Below are 21,703 nucleotides of genomic sequence, written 5' to 3'. Positions count from 1 at the left end.
AGTTTTGGCTGAGCCCAAATCGCCCGGCAGCACCAATAGCATTGCTCAGCTGCGGGGCCGCGCGCGTTCGGGACCTGCTAAGCCTCGCGATACCCGGGCTCACTAGGGTCGCTGGTAGTTACGGGGTCTCAGCCGTGCGTCATCATGGGTACCGCTCAGCGGCCCGAGTCTCTGGTCTGTTTGCTGCTGGCGCATTGAGCGCGAAGGCTGGGTCAATGTCCGGCAAGCGGGGTGGTGAGAATGAGAACCAGCCGAAGGTTAAACGGCCTTGCCGTCGGCCCCCTGGCTCTAAAACCAAGCTGTGGTGGAGATTTAGGCCGCCAGGGCGGAGCGGAGGCGGTGAACATCCTGCTCCCGGGCCAGACATGTATTAGAGGAGGCGAAGGGTCAGGCCTCTGGAAGATGAAAGTTCTCGAGAAGCTGGAAGAAGGCGTGAGTAACACCGACCTGGGGCCGTGCACACCCTTAAGCAAAACGAGAAGGCCGTCGGGGCCAGCATGGAGAGTTTTTCGCGCGTCTGCTCCTAGGTGCTGTGCATTCCCAAGGATGTAAACGTCGAGAAAATGGAAACTTCAGTTAATCTTTTGGGTCTAGGATTGGCGGCGGCGGGGGGGAGGGCGGCGCGAGCCGGCGATTTCTGTCGCTGAAGGCTGTCCGCAGCCAGGCCAAGCAGGTTTACATGCAACTGCTGGAACATGCAACTGGCAAGGACAACCCAGATGAGTTTCATGCGAGCAAGGGATGGTTTGAGAAGTTTAGAAATTACTAGAGACTGCGAAATTCGAGTTTGATGGAAGATCCGTTAAATACCCAGTCACCACCCACGTATTCCAAGCAACTCTAGAAACTGATCAGAGCTAGAGGCTTTAACCTCAATAGGTCTTCACCATCAAGAAAATGACTCTGCTTTGGAAGTGCTTGCCTTTGTGTACTTTTGGGGGAAAAGACAGAAATCCGGGAAGCTCAGAACGCTAAGGACAGATTTCCCTTAGATTTTGTGCCTGTGCTGCAGGTGACAAAATGAATAACCCCTTGTTGCTTTATGAAGACCCCAAATTCCACTTGTTTTATGAAAAAAGATATAAAATGCTTTCTCATTTTTCTGGCGATCACTAACCTTATCGTTAACAGCTACCCTCATTTTGGATTAGCTCCATAATGGTTTTATTCTTTGAGCCTGGAATTATTTAACTTCCCCAAATCTTGCCTTCAGAGTATAGCTAATAGTGATCCCAGTCACCCAGACTTATTATTCCTTGCTCATCCCCACGTTGTTACTATGTTTCTCTGTCTGGAATGCAGTAGCTATCTTTAGCCTTTGGATCAGAGTATAATTGAAGCATTCATGGGGTATTACACTGAGGCATACGTTTGACCACTTTGCCCATAGTATTGGAAAAAAAACAAAAACCCTTTTCTCACTTTAAAAGAAACATGGCAACAATTTAACACTGCTGTTGCTTTGGTAATAATAAAAGAGGTGATGGATGATAAGAAAAACCAGATGCTCTTGATAAAGCTTGGTGGAAGCTTTGCTACGATGTTATGAATGATTATTCATGTTTCCCTGGAGCTAAAGAAGAAGCTGAAAAAAAATCATAGTCTGCAAATTGGATGGGCTTTAAATTCATCTTATGAAACTTAAGTTTCAAGCTTTGGCAGTAACAGACAGTCTGTGTCTTGAGATGATAGATACACGTCTGAACCTTGAGAGGGAGAAGGCAGATCTTTGGAACCAGAGATTAAGATGAACCTAAGGAAACAATGCTGTCCTACACCAGGTGTCAGACCTCATCTGTGCTGCGGCTCATATGGATTCTTTCCTGGATCGAGGTTTGGCCTTTAAAAGAGACTTCAATAAATTGCTGTATACTTATAGAAGAGGTACAAAACGAACCTTCAAAATAAAGTAGAGGAGCTGAAGAAAGAGAAGGAAGATACAAACAGTATTGTGGATGAACGAGGGGTACAGAATCTGACTCTGAAGTCTAAGTTCCCCCTGAATCCAGTAAGGAGGAGGAAAGAGAGAGAAGGGAAGATGCCCCCAGAAGAGCCTGTGATCTCAGGTGGTGGCACCGAGGCTCTTAGTAGAGCTGAAGGATCTGCCAGGGCCACAAATGCAGAATTGGACGTTTGGAGTCTGACCTTGGAATTGACTCTCAAGAGAGCAGAGGTGCCTGAGTTGAAGGAAGAAGAGAATCCAGAAGTGGTTTCTTCCAGATAGCAGTTCATCCCTTGCCATCCTTTGCCCCAACGTCACCTTCCTCATGACCATCTTTATTATCACCGGTCACGCATCCATATCATTTAGTCATTCAACAAATATTTATTGAATGTAATCTGTGCAGGAAGCTGTGCTAAATTCTGGGACATCATCTCAGGATCTAAGGTAAAATGGTCATTAACAGTGACCTTTCCTATTAATATAACGGATTTAAAAGATCATAGTCTTGATTTATTTTAGTGGACTTTGACTATAAAGGGTTTTTTAAGGACCAGTCAGCCTCATTTTTTTCTAACCCTGTTTTTTTTTCATACATGCTAAGTTCTTCAGTCACAACTGGAGATTTTCTGAGTTAACCTTGTTTGGTAGTGGCATGAGACTGCTCTTGAAATGCTGACATGGTCTCACATTTTATAAAACACTCTTACATTAATCTCCTGTTAATCTTCACTTTGTACCTATGAAAGAGGTATTAGCTCTTTCTTTACCAAAACGAAAAAAGCCCCCAAAGCTCAGAGAGGTTAAGTAATTTGCCTGAGTCTACACAGCCATCATAAATGATAGGACTAGGGCTTGGCTAGAAAATGTTATCAGGCCTTTTAAGAACAACAGTCCCGAGGAGCAAGGCAGGCAGGTAAGCAGGCAGTCAGACACAGAAGCTGTGAGCTGGCAGCTTGCCCACCAGCTTGGGGATCAGGTGTGTTTTGTCTGCCCAGGTTAAAACAATTCCTAATTGGTTTTCAGCCTTCCCCCACCCGCTTTGCTAGAGCTACTGTTTACATAGAATACAACTTACCAATTTAAGTGTGCAGTCTGTTGAATTTTTTTTTTTTTTAATTTTTTAATGTTTGTGTAATCACTACTACAGTCAAGATAAAGAGTAGTTTTCCTTGGCTTAAAATTTACTTAGGGTCTTACCAGCAGTGTGATCATGTAAAAATTAAGAAATTTCACATTAAGAAGCTGGATTAAAAAATTGAAAACCCTGGCAGCCGTGGACTCTGCATCCCCAAAGGGCAACAGTCAGTCATTAGCTTGCTGCTTTTGAGTTTGTTTTAGCCGCTGATGTTAAATGCTGCCTCAGAAGTGTGGACAGAGTGCCTTGGGGGAAATGGGACCTTGGGATTAACCTTGGTAAAGGCTGCACAGACCAGCTGGCCTTGAAAGAGGGGTGAGTTTACAGGGAGAGCAGTCAGCAGCAGGAGTGTTTTAAACCGGGGAGGATTAGAAGGGAGATCCTGTGGGGGGACACGAAGTCAGCCATGTGTGGGCCTCATTTACTTGGGTTTGTTTTTATTTTTTTTGGTGGGATGGGCCTCAGTGGAAGAGTTTTGTGTATTTGTGTTTCTGGGCTGTGGTTTCTGAAGGTTTTATATATCTAAGAAGCTTTAATCTGTACACCTCAGGGGATTTTATGGTTTTTGGTATGTGTGAGAATGGGGAGGGAAAATTAGTGTTTTTATTTTTGCAGGGGTTGGTTTGCACAGGGTGTTTGGGTTATATGTTTTTAGAGAGCTGCCCCGTGAAAAATGAGTTCCTCTTTCCCCGCCCCCTCCAGCCTCCTTCCGGCCAGCCTGGCTGGGACCTGGCCGGGCAGTGGGGCAGGCAGCAGGTGGATAGAGGAGAGGGGGCTCAGGCCCTTCAAGCCCACCCGTCCGCCAGCGACTTTCCCTCAGGCTGCAGTTCCCATAGCCTCTGCTGGCTTAGTTACCAGCGACGCCATGGACAGGCTGGACTCACGGTGCCCTCTGCCAGGCTACGCACGGCCCTCTATCCTGATATGCCTCTTGGTGAGTGTTCCACAGCACAATGCTATGAATCCTCTCGCCTCTAAACCTCCAGCCTGGGGATTGAGGGAAGGAGGGGCTTTTGTGTTGTATACTCCTGGGATTTTGAGCTGGGGGCAGGCAGGTAGGGGGTGGATGGTGAAATCCCTGGAGGTGCCACCCAGTGTCCTGGAGATTGTGGTGTGATTCTGAAGCTTAGCAGCACCCCTTTCTGCCCTGCCTTTGAGGAGTGGTGACCGGGCTGTTTCACGGCCCAGGAGGGTGGGGTGGTGAAGGTGTCTGCTGGCGCGTTCTCACCTAAGGGCCCCATGCTAGTTTCTTGTCCTCTTCCCAGTGCGGTTACCATCTCATTGTTCTGGGGGCTTGGTTGTCTCATCTCTGAAGTATCTTCTGATGTGGCTGCAGAGTACCTGTGAGTGGTGCTGGTGCTAGCTGCTCTTGAGGTGGTGGAAAGGACTGTCGAAGCCCAGGGGTCTAGCCCAGCTCTGCTGCTCACCTTTCTGGCAATTTCTTCCCCTCTCTGGCTCTTAATTAACTGGCACACATCAGTGATGCTTAACATTTTGGGGGCTATAGATTTTCTGGGGGATGTGTGTGTGAAAATTCTGGATTTGCACCCAAGGAAAGTGTATAGATAAGCACAATGTTAATTTCAGGAGTATTTACAAATTCCTTAAAACTAGGTATGTTATAAATTTAGAAACACTAGGTGGTTTCTGAGGCCCCTTCTGCCTTAACACAGATTGTAAAGTCAACCATAAACTCTTAAGGACTTCCCCAACAGTCCAGTGGTTAGGACTCCACGTTCCAGTGCCAGGGAGTTGGGTGTGATCCCTGGTTGGGGAACTAAGGTCCCGAATGCCTTGGGGTGTGGCCATGAAATTAAAGAAAACTAAACAAAACCATAACCTCTTAAAGGTTAGGCAGATACTCCAGTACCAAAAAAGGAAAAAGGCAGAATGAAGTAATTGAAAGGGTACATAAAATATTTTAAAACAATATAAAATTAGAAAAGATGTAAAGATATGAAAATGTTATAAACTTACAGTAATAAATATAATGTTTCTATTAGGAAATACATTGATATGTGTATTTTGCATGTAATATCATTTTCTAATGTACTATAGTCCACCTTTGATTCCAAACTGACCTTTCATATCTTCTGATTCTTTGTTGATATGGTCCACAGACACTTCTCAAGTCCATACCTCTTATCAGGGCTTGTAAAGTGCTGAGGATACAGAAATGAATCAGCTCACATCCAGTGAGGAAGATGTATGTAAACTACTGTATTTCAGTGTGATCAATGGTACAGTAGAAGGATGTTTAACAGCAATCCTGGCCTCTACCAATGGCATTTCCTCCCCAGTCATGACATCAAAATTGTCCCTAGATGTGGCCAGATGTCCCCTGGGACAGGGGCAAAATTGCCTCAAGCTGAGAGCCACTGGATTAAGTGAAGCTGAAATAACCCCACTGTGTCACTTCCTACTGATGCTCCTTACAGTTCAGAGAGCCCAGAATGGGAGGCAGGAGTTTGGATTTAAGTCTTGGTTCAGTCACAGGACTGCCTCAGTTACCTTATCTGTTAAAGGAAGGACTATCTTAGGTAATACCCAAGTGCCCAGACTACCTCTGAGTGCACAAGAGTTTCAGTACATTTTAGGTGAGTTTATATTTAATCCTGTGAGCTCTGTGTTCCACTGATGAAAAGATGTAAAGATATAAATATTATAAACTTACAGTAATAAATATAATGTTGGCTGAAATGCCCTAGATCTCTCCTAGGAATGGCTTCTTTGGTTAGGGGACAGACCATTGCTCCTTTTGTTTAGAGTCTGTGCTGAAAGACACCTTAGAGTCGTGTATCTGACACCCCTTAGAGTGTTCTAGTATGTCCGATTCTCTGCCAAAAGCTCTGTGGATGACCCAAATGCCCTACTTACTTCACAAGACTGTTTAGTGTCCATCCCAGCATCTTGCTGGTGTATGAATTCACCAGTCTGCAGGTTATTTCTTGAGAACCTGCTGTGTGCCATGAACTCTTCTGGGGACACAGTGATGAGCAAAGTGTGGTTCCTTTCCTTATTGGATTAGTGGTCAAAAACTGTTTTTCCTCTCTTGTTTGAACCCATGGCAACTCTGAGGTAGGCAGCACAAACATTGCAATCTCCAATTTCTAGGTAACATTTATAGAAGAGAGAGGAAGTAACTTGTTGAAGACTGCAGAGAGCTGTACTAACACTAGGTTTTAAATCCTGCTGTTTAGTGCCTTTGTTTTATATCCTATATAATCTAATTGAGTTGTCACTAACAACTTCCTTGAAAACCCTGGTTGTTGTTGTGCGGTCACTGGTTTAGTTCAGAGGGCTAGTATGTTGGACTGGAGCTTTTGGGGAAGGTCATGGGAGGGAATGAGAGGCCCACCCCAGACTGAAGCTAAAGACATAAAAACGCTACTCAGGCCCTGCCAAGATGTAGGAGCCAGGCAGGGCCAGGCGATAACGTAGGAGTGGGAGGACAGAGGTTTGTTTGACGAGACATGAGCCCCAGACTGGCAGGCAGGAGAAACGTGTTCTTGTTCCGTCTTGCCTGAGTCACAGTGGGGCTCCTTGCAAGTTGCCTCCATCTCTATTAATGACTCTTCTGTATCCCCCAAGCAAAGAACCCTGGAAGATGTCCTCCAGTTCTTTTTATTTCTTCTTATTTTAGATGTTTTATCATTAAAATAGCAAGAAAAAATTGTATCTTGACTGTCTTTTCCTCTCCTGTTATCAGTGTCATTTTCTTACCTCAGGGTCTTAATGTCTTTTTCCTGCAACATTGTAATGGCCTTTGAATAGCCTATCTCTGATCACTCCCCATCCTCCTTCCCATTACATTACTCTGCTCAGCCTGGTCATGTTATTACTCTTCTACTTAAGAAACCTCCAAAAGCACCCTATCACCTGAGTACAAACCCCACATTCCTTAGCCTGACCCTTTATAGTTCTAGCCAGACGCATTTTCCTCCCAATTTCATGCCCACTGACTAAGACCCATGCAGTCTAGATAATTCATCTGTCCCCAGATACCTCTTGAGTTTGCACATGTTAACCTTATCTTCTTTTTCAGTCCTATTATTTCAGTTCCAACTGGGATGGTACCTTCTCTTCAAAGCCTTTCCTGCCCCCAACAGGTGGAGCCTTCCTGTTGAACCTCCCCCATCTGCCATAGTAGCGCAGGTCCCATTGCTTTAGCATTAGACTTCCTTTTCCATTGGCCTCCCCACAGCGCCTGGCCTGTACCTGTGGTGGCAGGTTTTTGCAGTGGGAATGGATTTCAAGTTATCCAGGCTCCACTCCTGTTCTTGGCTTCACCAATTAAAAGCTGTGTGATCTTTTTTTTTTTTTTTTTTTTTTGTGGCCATGCCACCTGGCTTTTTGGTTTCACGGGGGTCTTAGTTCCCCAACCAGGGATCGAACCTGGGCCCTGGAAGTGAATGCACCGAATCCTGACCACTGGATCACCAGGGCATTCCCAAAGCTGTGTGATTTTGAGCAAGTGTCTTGATTTTTAAGCCTTTTTTTTTTTTTTTTAAACCATTTGCAAAATGCAGAGGAAAATAATCTAGGCATGACAACGTTAAGCACTGAAGCTCAATACTGACTAGGAATTACTTTGTGGGTGGGAAACGGGGATAAAAGCATGTTGCCCAGCGTTGGTTCCAGTCTGCTTGAGCTTGCAGGTGGAGAGCTGGTCACGCCTCTGCTGATCTGTGCTTTGCTTTCCCCCTGTGTAGATCCTGACAGCCTGTCTCCTGACATACCCTGTGCTCAGGACCCTCAGCCTGCAGCTCCTTTCCGTTGTCACTGGCAGCTATGTGTCCAGCACGTACTCCATTGTTTTTGTCAACTGTCCCAACGAGCAGATTGCCAGAGATATTGCCAGGTACGGGGAAGGGGCTGAGGTGCTGCCCCCAGGGCTCGGGAGCCTCTTCCAGAGGGGCCCCTTCGGGACTCACTCTCTTGCTTTTGACGACCCCATCTGTCCGTGAGGGGCTGCACAGCTGCCTCATGGGGGCGATTTGAGAGGCACGCGTGAATGACACTCGGATGGATCCTGTTTCTGGGCCTGAAGATGTTGACTGGTGCCAGGGGGCAGATAAGAGACCTGAGACCCAGAGAGCTAGGCGCCTTGCTCAGGTGGAAGCCTGCAGGTTGAGCATTTAACAGTTCTGATTCCTGACCCAGCTCTCTTTATTTCTGGAGATAGTCTTTGCTCAGTCCCAGAGAGGTGGACCATGACAGGAGGAGGAGGAGGAGACCACTTCCAGGTGTTTGGCGAGTTACTGAAAGCAATGGTGGAGAGAGCCCACGAACAGAGTGGGAATCTTGGCTCGGTCTCTTGGCTTGACCTCGGGCAAGCTGCTCCCCTTCTCTCAACCTTAGTTTTTTGAATTATTGTTATTGAGAGGATTAAATGATATGATATCTGTTCAGTCCTTACTCCATGGACTCAAATGTAACAGATGCACAATAAATGTTGTATCTGATTCCCACCCCTCCCCCTCACTCCGTTTTTGTTTTTTTGGCTGCACCGAGCAGCTTGCGGTGTCTTGGTTCCCAGAATGGTGGTTGAGCCCAGAGCCGCAGCGGTGAAAGAGTCGGGTCCTGACCACTGAGCTGCTACGGAAGTTGCCCCTCCTTTATAACAGCAGCTCTGAAGAGGGTTAGTGGGGCTGAGGGCTAATAAACTTGACTTCTAGCTCCTCTTCTTGCTCTTCAATTTCGCATTCTTGAAGTTTGGTGCTGGTTATAGTGTTTTAGGTGTTGAATCTGGTCTTTGGGGGCACACAGCTGCCAAATTGATGGTCACAGGTTAACTTTGGATTTGATTACGTCTTTCCTGCCCCTAAACAGAATGTCTATTTTTTTCCTTATTAACATTGCTTTTGGAGAACAGCTCTTGTCTGAATGAGCATGTGATTACTCCAGAAATATGACCTCAGTTTTTAGCAGCTAGGAATTGAAATCCGTTCTGTGCTTCTGGTATACCCAGGGCCTGTGCTGAACTCATTGGACCCCTGGATCAGCCACTCTGGGTCCTGTCTGGAGCAACTTCAGGTGACACCTGTGAGGTGTTGGGTACTGGGAGGAAAAGAGCTCTAAGGCCTGGATTCTGAATAGTGGAAAGGCCAGTTGAGGGGAATGGATTGGTTTCAGCTTGGAGATGTCTCTGCCGTCTTGCATCCAGGGTTGTTGATGAAAAGTAGCAATGGATCTCATTCCTTTGTAGGTAACACATTTTCTCTCTGCTAGTTTTTAGGAGCATATCTTAATGTTCAGTTGTTAACTTTGTAAATATACTCTCTCTATTCTTTCTGCGTCCTTTTCCTGGATGTTGAATTCGTTTTCTGTGACTGACTTTCTAGTTTTATTTAGACTGAATTCTATAGTTTCCTTTTCAAGGTTTCGAATTGTTTTTAGTAACCCAGTGCTCTTGTTTTGTAATTGTCTGATCTTGTTTTATAGATGCAATAATCTTATCTTTCTGCAGATAGTAATTATACTTTTTATGTTTAATTTTTTGCAGCTTTATTGAGGTATAATTGTCATATAACATTGTGTAAGTTTAAGATATACAACATGATGATTTTATATATGTATATATTGCAAAATGATTATGACAGTAAGGTTAGTTAAAACATCCATCATCTCAGTTACTTTTTTGTGTGTGGTAAGAACTCTTAAGATCTACTTTTAGCAATTTTCAAATATACATAATTGTACTTATTTTGAAATCTTGGTTTTGATTGTCTTATTGATTTGTCTTTCTCAAGTAAATTCTTCTTCATGGTTGAATTTTAGTTTCTCACGGTGTTTGACTTCTTCAGATGCGTTCCTCTCTCATCTTCCTAGTGATGCTGACGGGGACGTGCAGAAGCACAGCACCATTTTCACTGCGTGCGGGGCAGGCAGGTGGACGTTCTGCCGTCCAAATCAGGTCCTAGGAAGAATTTATCGCTTCAAGAAGTATTTTCAGAAGGGTCAACCTGTATGATTCAAACTTTGACTATGTTAATGAAACAATATAATTTTATAATCTTCAAAATTCTCCAAGTTGCTGGAGGCCAAGTAAACCAGATCACTACCAGTTTTTAAAAGATTCAAAGGCTCTTAAACAAGGAAGTCCCCTGACACGCTCCCGTGCATGTCTCAGGGCTGCTTTATTCTTCAGGGCTTCCTTCTGGTCGCCAGTGCGTACAGTGCTCTTCCTGTGCTCCGGCGTGGCTAGGTGAGCAGCGTTTCCTGTTGTCTCTGGCGTGTGGTGTGAAAGGGAGGTTGCAGTGTCTGTGCAGCCCACCAGCTGAACTGGAAGTCTCAAGTGGAGTCTCCCTTCAGCTGTTCCGTTCACTAATGATTCATTTGGAATAGAAGAGAGGCAAATAGATTTCGTTTCCAGGGTTTACAGGAGAGAGTACGTAGGTACGTGGTAGGGAGGGCCCCACAGATGTTGGCTGGCAGGTACGGCAGCGCCGCCTCCGGGGCTGGTGCTGGGACCAGGCCTCTCGGCTCTAGTCTGGGGCCCACTCTTCTCTGCCTTAGAGCTGCCTCTCAGCTCTGGTTCAGCTCCATTCTGGCTCCTGGTAATGTTCCTAGAGCTCTTTATTGACAGACATCCTCTAAACTGGAAAAAAATCTCTTGTTGGGGCTAGGGTGAAAACCTGAATGTGGAACTAGTAGACCTGGATTCTAGTGTCCTCTTTGCTGAAAACACCACATATGACCTTAGACAAGTCTTCTTTCTCTGGGCCTTGGCCTCTGACATAAGGAAAGGGGATTAGACCAGGGTCACAGGCACAAATAGCAACAGGCAGGCCACTTCAACCTGAGTGAAGTGGGCTGGGGTGTCACGATGAAGAAAGGCAGTGGTTAGCGGCCCTTATGCATCCCAGGTGTTGGGAGGAAGGAGAGTGGGAACTGATTGACCTGAGAAGCCCCTGTCATGCCTAGAGGTCATAGCCCCTGCTCAGCTCTAGCTGAATGTGACCTTGTAGGACTACAGGTCCAAAATGTTCTAAGATTCATTTTTTGGTGAAAAGCGAGGTAATGTGTATTTTTGAATGTAAAGTACCCTGATTGTAAATACTGGTAACAAAGTCAAGACTTTTTAAATGCTGTGAGAGCCAAACCATGTGTCTGGTCTGTGAACCTTTAGCCTGTGACCCTGCAGTCTCTGGAGACCCTCGGAGGTCTGTCTGTCTTCCTTCCGCTTCACTCAGACGAGCGCGGGGGCTTGAGCTCCCGTCTGTGACTCACTGCTGGACTTCGGTGTGTGTTTTATCCATCAGCTGGTACATTTGTTTTCTCTCTTTTTCGCCACAGGAGCATTTTGAATAACATAGTCCTCCAGAACTTTACAGTCTTTTTCCCAAGTACAAGTTGCTGTGATTAGTCACTGAGGAGTTCACACTGCCAAAGAGATTGGAGGCCCGTGAAGCAATGGATTATTTTTTTCCTAAAGATTTAACTCACTCCCTGTTTGCATGTCACTTTTAGAACCAGTGAAATGTAATTTCTCAGCAGATGACTTGATTGAGTGAGCAAGACTTGTGGAAGTTGCTTAAACAGGTTTGGGCCGTGTGCCTCTCCTTAGAGTCAGGGATTTATTTACCACCTGAAACTTTCCAAGGGCATGAGGGTGGTGATAATACCACATTAATGTGGAACCTTAAATAGAACACTGTTCAGCCGGGAACCTGGGAGACGAGAAAGTAGGTCAGTTCTCTTGGCAGCGGTCAAGGAAAGGTGGGATCAGTAAGCAGGGCTCAGATGCGTTGTATTTGGCAGGGGCCACACTCTTTAGAGAACTGAGATAGGCCTCCGTGGCTGATGGCAGACCTGAGACAGGTTTGTCCGGGCCTGCCTGATTCCCAGGGCTTAAGGTTTGATCCTTGGGGACACTTCCCTGCATCGACGACGTGGTGGTGCTTCTGTTTCTGCGACACTTTGTACTGGTTCAGGCACATTTCACTGTGTTCACCAGGCCCCGCATAGGATCAGACTGTCAGAGCGAGAATTCCAGTCTGTGGTCTGTCAGAAAAACAACCCAGTGCTTAGAGGTCTGCAAAGGCAGTGATGGTGCACTTAGGACTGTGGTAGGAAGCGCCACAAAAGTTAGAAGTGTAAAGAGCCCGTGTTTGCCAGTCACAGGACAGGATGCCTTTTTTCTCTTTTCTTGCTTTTCCTTCAAGTTGTATCAGCTCCATGTGGTCATCAGACACTTCCGACAGGTAGATATCATGTGAAAGCCTAGTACCTACCCAAGAGAGAAGAGGAAGCTGACATCATAAAAGGGGTATTTGGTGGTGAAAAGGGTTGGAACCCATTGACTGAAGCAGTCCTCTGGTACAGCAGGAGAGTCGAGTCGAGTGAGGCGGTCGTGCGTGTCTTGGATAGGTGCTCAAATGCTGATTTCTGGAGTGAAAGGAGGAGCTGGCGTAAGGTCACACAGCCATCCTGCTGCAGGGCTGGACTGGAATCGGGTCTCTTTGTTCTCCTTCCGGTGCTGACAGATTCCCGTTCCCCAAGCTGACTGGGCCTGTCCTTGAAGCAGCCTTTGCATAGCTACTTCCCTACTTTTCCCACTCAGGGAAGGACTTATAAACAATTCTGTCTGCAGAGGGTCTGTGCATGGGAGTTATGGAACATATTGGTTTGACTTGGGAGGGGCACTCTAAATGGTTATCTATTTAGACTAAGGTTTCCTGGGAAATTCCCAGGAACTCCTGTATCCTGTTCCATCCCTTCAGATGCTGGACACTTGCCCCAGTAACCGGCGTGCTCTCTCTGCTTTAGGGCCATCCTGGATAAGAAGCTGGCTGCCTCTGTGAACATCCTGCCGAAGGCCTCCTCACTGTGAGTTCTGCCATGGCCAGTGGAGGGGTGTGAGCATGCTCCATCAGGTCCTGCCTGGTGGAAATTCGGGCACTGAGCTAATGGGAAACTGAAAGAACAACTCAAAGGCATTTACTTAACCAATACTTCACTGTCGATCTGTATTCAGAGGAAATCAACCAGTGGGTTTATGCCATTCAGCAAAAGCAAAAACAGGCTATGTTTAGAGAAGGCAGAAAAAAAATCTACAGTTTAGGAACAGTGAATCTTGTTTCCTCATTCTTTGTTTAAATCAGTCAATCAGTTAGCTTGCTGTTAGCAAAGAAGTCAGACTGGGTAAGCCAGTCTGAGTAAGCCAGCTAAAGATATCAGAGATTATAATTTCTATTGCTTTTGGATTCTCTGAAAAACTTTGAGTTTGGCATATGTGACAGGCTGTTTCTGTGTATTGTCTGCCTTTCATTTTATCAGCTCTTTCACTTAAGCCAGGCCTACACCATTTCCCTCATCAAAATATTTCAACATGGGTGGGAGGCAGGAGAGAGGTTCAAGAGGGAGGGAGGGGACATAAAGCACCCATGGCTCATTTACGCCGATGTATGGCAGAAACCAACAGAATACTGTAAAGCAATTATCCTTCAGTTAAAAATAAATAAATGATAAAAAACAGTCTCTCGGCATCCCAGTGCTACCCGGGCAGGATTAACTCTCTGGTCAGCCTGTTTCTCACCTCCTTCCTGCCTTGATGAGAGAGGGAGCGACGCCTGTCCTAAGGTGAGAGCAGGGACGTGCTGAAGCACGCACGCTTCCCCTGCCCAGCGGCGATGCACCGTGGTGCTCCCATCACCGGTCGCTCTGGCTGCCAAGTCTGGCCGTACTTTAGATGCCTGTGCTCCATCCTGGATCTGTTTAGTCTCCCTGAGGATAGGGCTTGAGTCTCTGAATTTTTAAGAGGTCACATTAAGTGATTCACATAAAGCCAGTCTGGGAGCTAGTGCTTGGAAGCTAGGACTTTCAGCCTGCCATTCTCCTCATGTTCGTCCTTCCTTGTAGTTCACCCTTTTACCACAGCTCTGCGGGGTGAGGCCAGGGGCCGGAGCCATCTTAGACTTGTCAGCACAGATATTCTCAGGCCAAATTTCTCTCCCTCCCATGACGCTGTTCTCTTACTCTTTTTCTGAACATGTCACTGACTCTGTTTTGAATTTTCAGACCTGCTTCTGTATTTTACAAGGCTTGCTTCTCCCCTGAATAAGTCCTGTGCTTTTCCATTTATCGCTTGGTGGGCACTTAGCTTTGAGAGTCAGTGATACAAGTAGCACCAGCCCAGAGGATGGGGAGGTGCATGGAAGCCAGGAGTATGGGGTGAGCACTGAATGAACTGGAGATGCCCACTTTGGAGGGGAAACATAGGAGTTTCTGCAGGGCTGTCACGGAAGTTGGGGAAAGCAATTGGGTGGCACATGTTGGCACACCATAAGAAAAACCATCTCATGTGAAAACCGTTAAGGTAGATGGACTTCTTCAAGAGACAGTGAGCCTCTTACTTCCAGGAAAGTTAAGTCAGGTGCTGGAAGCATGCATTAGAATGTTTAGACTAGATGACCTATAGGGCCTTGGCCAACTCCAGGCTTTTTCATATGAGCTTGGAAAGATTTTAAAGTTTCCACCTTAGTAAGTCAGCAGATTGGGCCGGGTTTATTTCACTGAGCTCATCTTGTAAGTGGACTTCCCCGGTAACTCAGCTGGTAAAGAATCCGCCTGCAATGCAGGAGACCCTGGTTCGATTCCTGGAGTGGGAAGATCCCCTGGAGGAGGGCATGGCAACCCACTGCAATATTCTTGCCTGGAGAATGCCATGGACAGAGGAGCATGGTAGGCTACAGTCCATGGGGTCGCAGAGAGTCACGACTGAGTCACACGACTGAGTGACTAAGCACAGCACACCTTGTAAGCACGATATTTCTTTTTTTGTTGTTCTTTTCTCCAGATACTATTGGAATGGAGAAATAGAAGAAGCCACTGAGGTCCTGTTGGTGAGTGAGGCTGGGGGGATTGGGCCTTAATCGGGAAAGAGTGAGAGCGAAGTTCCAATTAAGTATTAGCAAAGATCAGCTGACTGAGGTTCTTGCCCCACACAGGATGCCCCATGTCCATTTGTAAGTTAGTGACTGGGCCTGGAGACCTGGAGGAGTGCTGTTTCCTAAAAAGCCAGAGGAATGGAGGGCTGTGTAGCTGGAGCTGAGATCCTAAACCAGTGATTTATTTTTCTTTCACAGTTAATAAAGACAAAGACTTCCAAGATCCATATGCTTTCCAGCTACATCAGGTAATAGCACCATTTCCTCCCAGCCAGGGACCTGTTGGTAACTAAGTGAGTGAGCTTGAAAAGTAGGTGACCTTGAGCCTAGTCACCAGCCTCCCATGTGACCTTGGCTATGACCCTGTCCCATAGACTCTCTACCTATAAAATGAGTTAGTGGTGTTTTTTTTTTAATTAGTTCATTTTTTAAAATGTTTATTTATTTGTCTGCACCAAGTCTTCCCTGATATGGTCTTCCCGATATTAGGGCTTCCCTGATACCTCAGTTAGTAAAGAATCTGCCTGTAATGCAGGAGACCCCAGTTCAACTCCTGGGTCGGGAAGATTCGCTAGAGAAGGGACAGGCTACCCACTCCAGTATTCTTGGGCTTCCCTGGTGGCTCAGCTGGTAAAGAATCTGCCCCCAATGTAGGAGACTTAGGTTCAATCCCTGGGTTTGGAAGATCTCCTGCAGAAGGGAAAGGCTACCCACTCCAGTATTCTGGCCTGGACAATTCCGTGGACTGTATAGTCCATGGGGTCGCAAAGAGTCAGACACGACTGAGCAGCTTTCACTCACTTCACCAAGTCTTCATTGCAGCGTGTGGAATCTTCAGTTGAGGCCTGTGAGGTCTTAGTTCCCTGACCAGGATCAAAACCAGGCCCCCTGTATTAGAAGCACAGAGTCTCAGCCACTGGACTACCAGGAAGTGCCTGTAAAATGAGTTATTAGTTTCAAACCAGTGATTCTCAAAATTTTGGTCTCAGGATCCCTTTACACTTTTAAAAATTACTTAGGACCCAAAAGAGCTTCACTTATGTAGGTTCTATCAAAGGTTACTGTATTAGAAATTAAAGCTGAGAAATTTTTAAGATATATATTTTTCATTGAAAATAACAGTAATAGAATAATAACATATGAATGGAAGTAAATACAGGCATACCTTGGAGATATTGCAGGTTTGGTTCCAGACCACCACAGTGAAGCGAGTGATGTCACTTCTTGATTTCCCAGTACATATGAAAGTTACATGTTTACCCTACATTGCAGTATAAGTGTGCTAACAGTAGCATTATGTCTAAAAAAAAAAAAAACAAAGTACGTACCTTAATTTAAAAATACAAAACAAAAAATAGTTATAGTAATATCAAAGATCACCGATGTCAGATGGCCATAAGAAATATAATAATCATGGAAACGTTTGGAATTCTGCGACAATTAGCGAAACACAACACAGGAACACAGCGAGGGTGGTGTCAGCAGACGCGCTCAGTGCGGGGTCCACAAGCCGCCAGTCTGTAAAAAGCGCAGTGTCTGCCCTGAAGGGTGCGCAGTAACGCAGTATGCTGCTAATGCCTTCTCATGGGAAGTAACCGTATTTTCCAAATATCAAAAAAGTGAGAAGAATGGCATCTTTCTATACTTTTGCAAAATCTGGCTTAATAAGAGAGCTGGATCTCCTCAAAAGCATCTGTTAAGTACTGAGACACTTTCAAGTTCATGGTGATGTAGTCAATTTTTCCAAACTTCTGACTTTGCTTAAAACATGAATTTTTTTCTTACTTACAGTGTTTTATGACTGTACAATGTTACACAATGTGTGGTTTCTGCTATACGGCAGAGTAACTCAGTTATGCATATATATATATTCTTTTTCATGTTCTTTTCCATGATGGTTTATCACCGGACACTGAATGGAGCTGCTTGTGCTGGAGAGTAGGACCTTGCTATTTACCCGTCCTGTGTATAATAGCTTACCTCTGCTAATCCCAGACTCCCAATCCTTCCCTCCTCTACCCCAAAACAAATTTTTTTTAATGAATTTTTTGACTGGCAATAAATGATGTAAATTGTCATTTGAGTGATGGGCCAAATATTTGTTCATATTTGAGACAATGTGTACCTAATACTCAAAGCTGAGTCACCTTAATTTGTGAAATTGACAGACAATGATGGTTACTCAAGCGTGAAAGTAAAAATGGTATACTGTGGAAAAAAGGTCTAGTTTAGCTTGTGACTCAGTCAGACAAATTAAGACAAGACTGAACTTAGGTATGATAGCAGAAGTACTTTATGTATACTTCCATTTTGTCACACAGAATATTAAAAAGACACTCAAGGGTCAGACTTTAATAAAAATAGTAATTTTTGCCACATTATCAGAAATGTTCTTAGGTGAATTTGACTTTAAAAACAATGCATGTGCGTATGCGGTGGTGAAGAACACAGTGGCGGCCAGCCTGGCGTGGTGCTGCCGTCCTGATGCATGCTAAGGTGTGACCGGTTTTACCCGTCATTGCTTTTGCACCATGAGTGCAAACGTCAACATAGTGAAAAGATAAATAACAAATGAGTATTGTTGTGAAAATAGTTTTGGCCTCTTGGACCTCCTGAAAGAGGCTTGAAAGTTCCCCAGGGGTCTAGGGAAGAACCTAGAACCACTTGGAGAACCACTGGTCTAGGTGTACATGAAATAAATTAGGAAAATTCATTCTTCTCAGGCACCAGATAAAATTACGCAGCCTACTCCTACTGTTTAAGCAACTGTGTGTGCACATGTTGTGATTTAGTAAGCAGCCTCTCTCATGAGAAGTTCTCTGTGCCTAAAGTCAGGAGAGCAGAGGATTGTTGCCCTGGCAGACAGGTGGGACTGAGGCCCAGTGTCTTCTGCTTTTTCAGTTTGCAAACTGGAGAGAGCTCATGTGCTGAGGACTGGGTGAAAGAGACGGGGAGACGGGAGAGACGGCTGTGCGTCTGGATGGTCAAGGAAGGTCCCTGGGGAAAGGCCATTGGTTGAAATGAGCCTTGAGGAGTAGAGAGGCTTTTGATTTATCAGCAGGAGTAGGGAGGACTTTCTGGGTGAAGACAGTACAGAGGTACAGGGGAAAGGGGTTGTTTGGGGAAGGCACAGTGATAAGTGAAGGACAGTAATAGAGACAGCAGCTGACATTTACCGAATGTATACAATGCCAGTCACTAGCAGCTAAGTGCTTTATATACCTTGCCTCATTTAATCCTCAGCAATCCAGTACTGTTTTCACCCCCCTTTTGTGGGGGCTTCAGCGAAATGAAGAGATATGTCCATGCTTACATGGTTAGTAAGTGGCAGACTTAGAATTTGAACCCATGTCTGTGAGACTCTAATGCCATCTGGCCTAATTTATACTTGGTGACAGATGGGTCATAGGCTTAGGAGTGGTGGGCCGTGGGGCCGGACAGGTGGGCTGCAGGCCGACTGCGGAGGGCCTCAAGGGAGGCTGGCCAGTTGGGTTTTATGGCATAGGCTTACATGCCACTCACGGGACTCTGCTTTCTTCCCAAAGGTCGGTGCATCCTTTTGAAATCCCAGAGCTCTTCAGTCTTCCCATGGACCAAGGAGATGTGCACTATTTACGGTGGCTGGAGGAGGCCTTGGAGGAGTGAGTGGGGCCTTCTGTGCCTCCTGCTGGGTGCTCTAGCCATCATTATCTGTTCTCTGGCCGAAGGGCGGCTTCTGTCTGCCTCCTCGCATCTCTGGATTCCATGCTTTTATCAGCACAGAGGACCTAAGTAACTTGTGGAGGGTGAAGGTCCAAGACCCTTGAGGCTGGAAGAGGATGCTGGGCCAGTCAGGCCAAGCAAGGACCCAGTGGAACTTGTCTCTGAGTGCCTCATGCATAAAGGTGGCCAGGAGTGGCAAGGTCGCAGTGAGGGTGAGGCTGGTCTTCTGTAAGTTCATTGAGCCTAAACTGAGTGCCAAGTATGTTATTACTGTCCTGCTTCTGATGAGGAATGACCTGATGACCTGTCACCCAGAAGTGTGTGGGGGTGAAGGTCACCTTCTAGGGGAGCTGGAAGCACTCTATCCAAAAGGATGAATCGCTAATGGTGTAATGTCAGGGACAAGCAGGATTATTTCCTCTAGCTGAAGGTAATGTTTGTTATTCCTGAGTCCTGAGGAAGTGGGCCTGGGAATGGGCTTCCTGAGTGCAGGGAGGGCTGGGGAGGGCTCAGACACAGCCTCAAGGACTGAGAGCTGGCCTTGACTCTCTCCTCGCCCGAAGGTGACAGACGTCAGAAAGCTGCGGTGCCCTGCTCAGCAGAGACAGGGGTTCTGAGCCCACCATACCGACCTTCCCACGTGAGCACTGAAACGAGCGTCCTAAAGTGGGAAGAACCCAGGGGAACTGCCGGGTCAGTGTTTTCCAGACTGGCTCCACAGAACCCCAGGGGTTCGCCGGAGGTGCCCTGAGGGCGCCTCATGCTGCGGCCAGTGCAGTCGTGCTTTTATTACTAATTTTTATGTATTGAGCTAAGTTTTTGTTGTTACAAGTTTGTAAGCCAGTCTTACAGATTTTGTAAGGTCCAAGACCCCTGAGACTGGAAGAGAATGCTGGGCCAGTCAGTCCAAGCAAGGACCTGGTGGAATCTATAAAGCCAGTTTTATAGATGACTAAAAGGAATTGAACTGCCCTGAGGTCCAGAAAAGGGGCGGCTCCTGTTCCAGAGGGGACAGCCAAGGCTGCTCCTTCCGTCTGCTGCCCTCCTAGCCCTGCTCCGTGGGGCTGGTGGAGGAGCCCCGGGGGGTGAGGGGAGAGCCTGACCTAGGCCGCCTCACGGCTCTGCCACAGGGTGACCCCGCCTCAGGGCCCTTGGGAGCCTTGCCCCAGCTCACTTTTCCACCGCCACCTTCCACCCGTGGGTGGCTCTGGTGTGCCAGGCTGTTACCGTTTGCGGCCACCGCCTTCGCCTGAGCACGCTCTGCACAAGTGCCCGAGAAGTCTGACTGCCCCTCTGCAGGCCTGGCGTCCAGGTGGAGGGCTCTCCCCTGCCCTGCCGTCCTGCTGTCTCTGCTCATCACGGTCGGCCTCCGCTCTCTAGACTGTGCGCTGCTCGAGGGGAGGGGCACGCTCAGAGCTGCTTGGCCTCCAGCACGCGGTTCGGCATGTATTTCCCAAATTGATGTTTCAAGGATTCAAATAACTAAAGCTTTCTCTACTTTCCACAGTTACTTTCTCATTTACCAGGTTGGCAAAATCCAATTATTTTTTTCCGTGAACTTCCTTAAAGTGGGATTAATTCCAGAGGAGGTTTCCTGTCCCTGGCTGTCACCGGTTCACTTTCTGTGCTGAGTGTGCTTTGAAAACTCTTCCCTGGTGGCCTGCCTTTGCCTCAGTGTCACGCTGACCATAGGAAATGCAGGCAGAACACAGCTCTCTGCAGGTGCTGTCCTAGGCCGACACTTATCCTTGTAACCCAGGTTACCCGCATTTTCCAGTTGAAACCTGAGATTGGAGAGTAGACATGCTTAAAATAAGTGGCAAAACTAGGCTTTGAAACCAAGTCTCTGACTCTAAATCTGATGCTCTTACGGTCTCTTTTAAAGAGGCTGGATATATCTCTCTGTAGGCCAAAGAACCTGCTATAGCCATCTCTAAGGAAGAGCTGTTCATCCCTAAAATGCCCACCTTAACAGTGTGGTAGCTTGGTATATTACGTGGTTTACTTCTCCCCACAGATCTGGAGGTTAGTGATAATATCTTCATTCCATAGATGAGGGAAGAGATTGAGAGGTACTTAATGATTTTTAGGAGTTTGCCCAACTGTACCACACCGTCCTCCTCAATGATGCCGTGGGAGCTGCGGCTAGACATGAGGGTTTCCACCCGGGAATGCCTTCCCAGTACTTCTCAGGAAACATGGTTTTTGACTCCAGAACCTTGGGAGAGTCCATTGAGGAAATGAGAAGTAGTAGTAAAAAAGTATCCATGAATACTGAAGCTTAAAGGCATAAAGGTGCTACTGGTTTGAAGGAAGCCATCTCCGTCAAAAAAAGCTAGAGTAAGAAACGGGTGCTTATACGGAGTTGAGCATGCAGTTACCCAGCCAGGACAGGAGCGCAGAAGAGAAGTGGTCTCCACCTACTTTTGCCTGGGGTTGTCTAGCCCTGTCTGCTGCAGACCCTGAGTTATTCCTGCAAATAAGATAAATGTATACATGTAGTATGCTTTATACAAATCCTGTGAGTGGTATTCTAAGAAATAAGTTTTGGAAGTAAAGTAAATTCTTAATTTGGCAATTCTGACACTCGTCTGTACTCTTAACCTTGTTAGGCTATTTGAATGTTAACATTATTTGAATACTATCCAATTACATTCTCTGGTGTTTTCCAGGGCTTAAATATTCCCTGGAGACTGCAGTTCTTTGTAAATACTACTAAGTTTAATAATCCTATTTGTTAAACAGATTTATTTTTTTTTCAGATTTCTGTAATAACAGGAAAAGTATGAAGAATGTTTGACGTATTTTAAGAGTAAGTTATGATCTAGGAATTTGTGAGAATTCTAATTTCTTGCTCCAAAATTCTGAAGGCAGACAGATGTGTGTTGTGAGTTTGTAAACACTCACCTAAACCACGCAGAAGCAGGCAGTCTCCAGCCTGGGGAGAACCAGCGGCCTCGGGGTCCCCAGGGCTCTTCACTGCGGCCTGGGCTAGAGCCCGAGTCTCGGGGCCATCCGCCTCTCACTCCA

The 21,703-nt window shown here is 46.2% G+C and overlaps 1 protein-coding gene across 2 annotated transcripts; it reads left to right on the top strand.

Moving 5' to 3' along the window:
- Positions 1-80: 80 nt before the first annotated feature.
- LOC122709890 (protein CutA homolog) lies at positions 81-21,358 on the top strand. Of its 2 annotated transcripts, XM_043927154.1 has the most exons (7): positions 81-2,389; positions 3,783-4,014; positions 7,793-7,941; positions 12,852-12,911; positions 14,881-14,926; positions 15,170-15,219; positions 18,517-21,358. In XM_043927154.1, the coding sequence occupies exons 2-7, from the start codon at positions 3,946-3,948 to the stop codon at positions 18,614-18,616; spliced, it is 474 nt and encodes a 157-aa protein (XP_043783089.1). In that variant the 5' UTR covers positions 81-2,389; positions 3,783-3,945; the 3' UTR covers positions 18,617-21,358. The 2 variants fall into 2 exon arrangements, with proteins under 2 accessions (XP_043783089.1, XP_043783090.1); XM_043927155.1 differs by lacking the exon at positions 15,170-15,219.
- Positions 21,359-21,703: the final 345 nt, after the last annotated feature.

Source organism: Cervus elaphus, chromosome 16 (assembly GCF_910594005.1).
Source record: "Cervus elaphus chromosome 16, mCerEla1.1, whole genome shotgun sequence".
Classification (NCBI taxonomy): domain Eukaryota; kingdom Metazoa; phylum Chordata; class Mammalia; order Artiodactyla; family Cervidae; genus Cervus; species Cervus elaphus.
The sequence above is the reverse complement of the archived record's forward strand: the minus strand, read 5'-3'. Positions and strand labels throughout refer to the sequence as shown.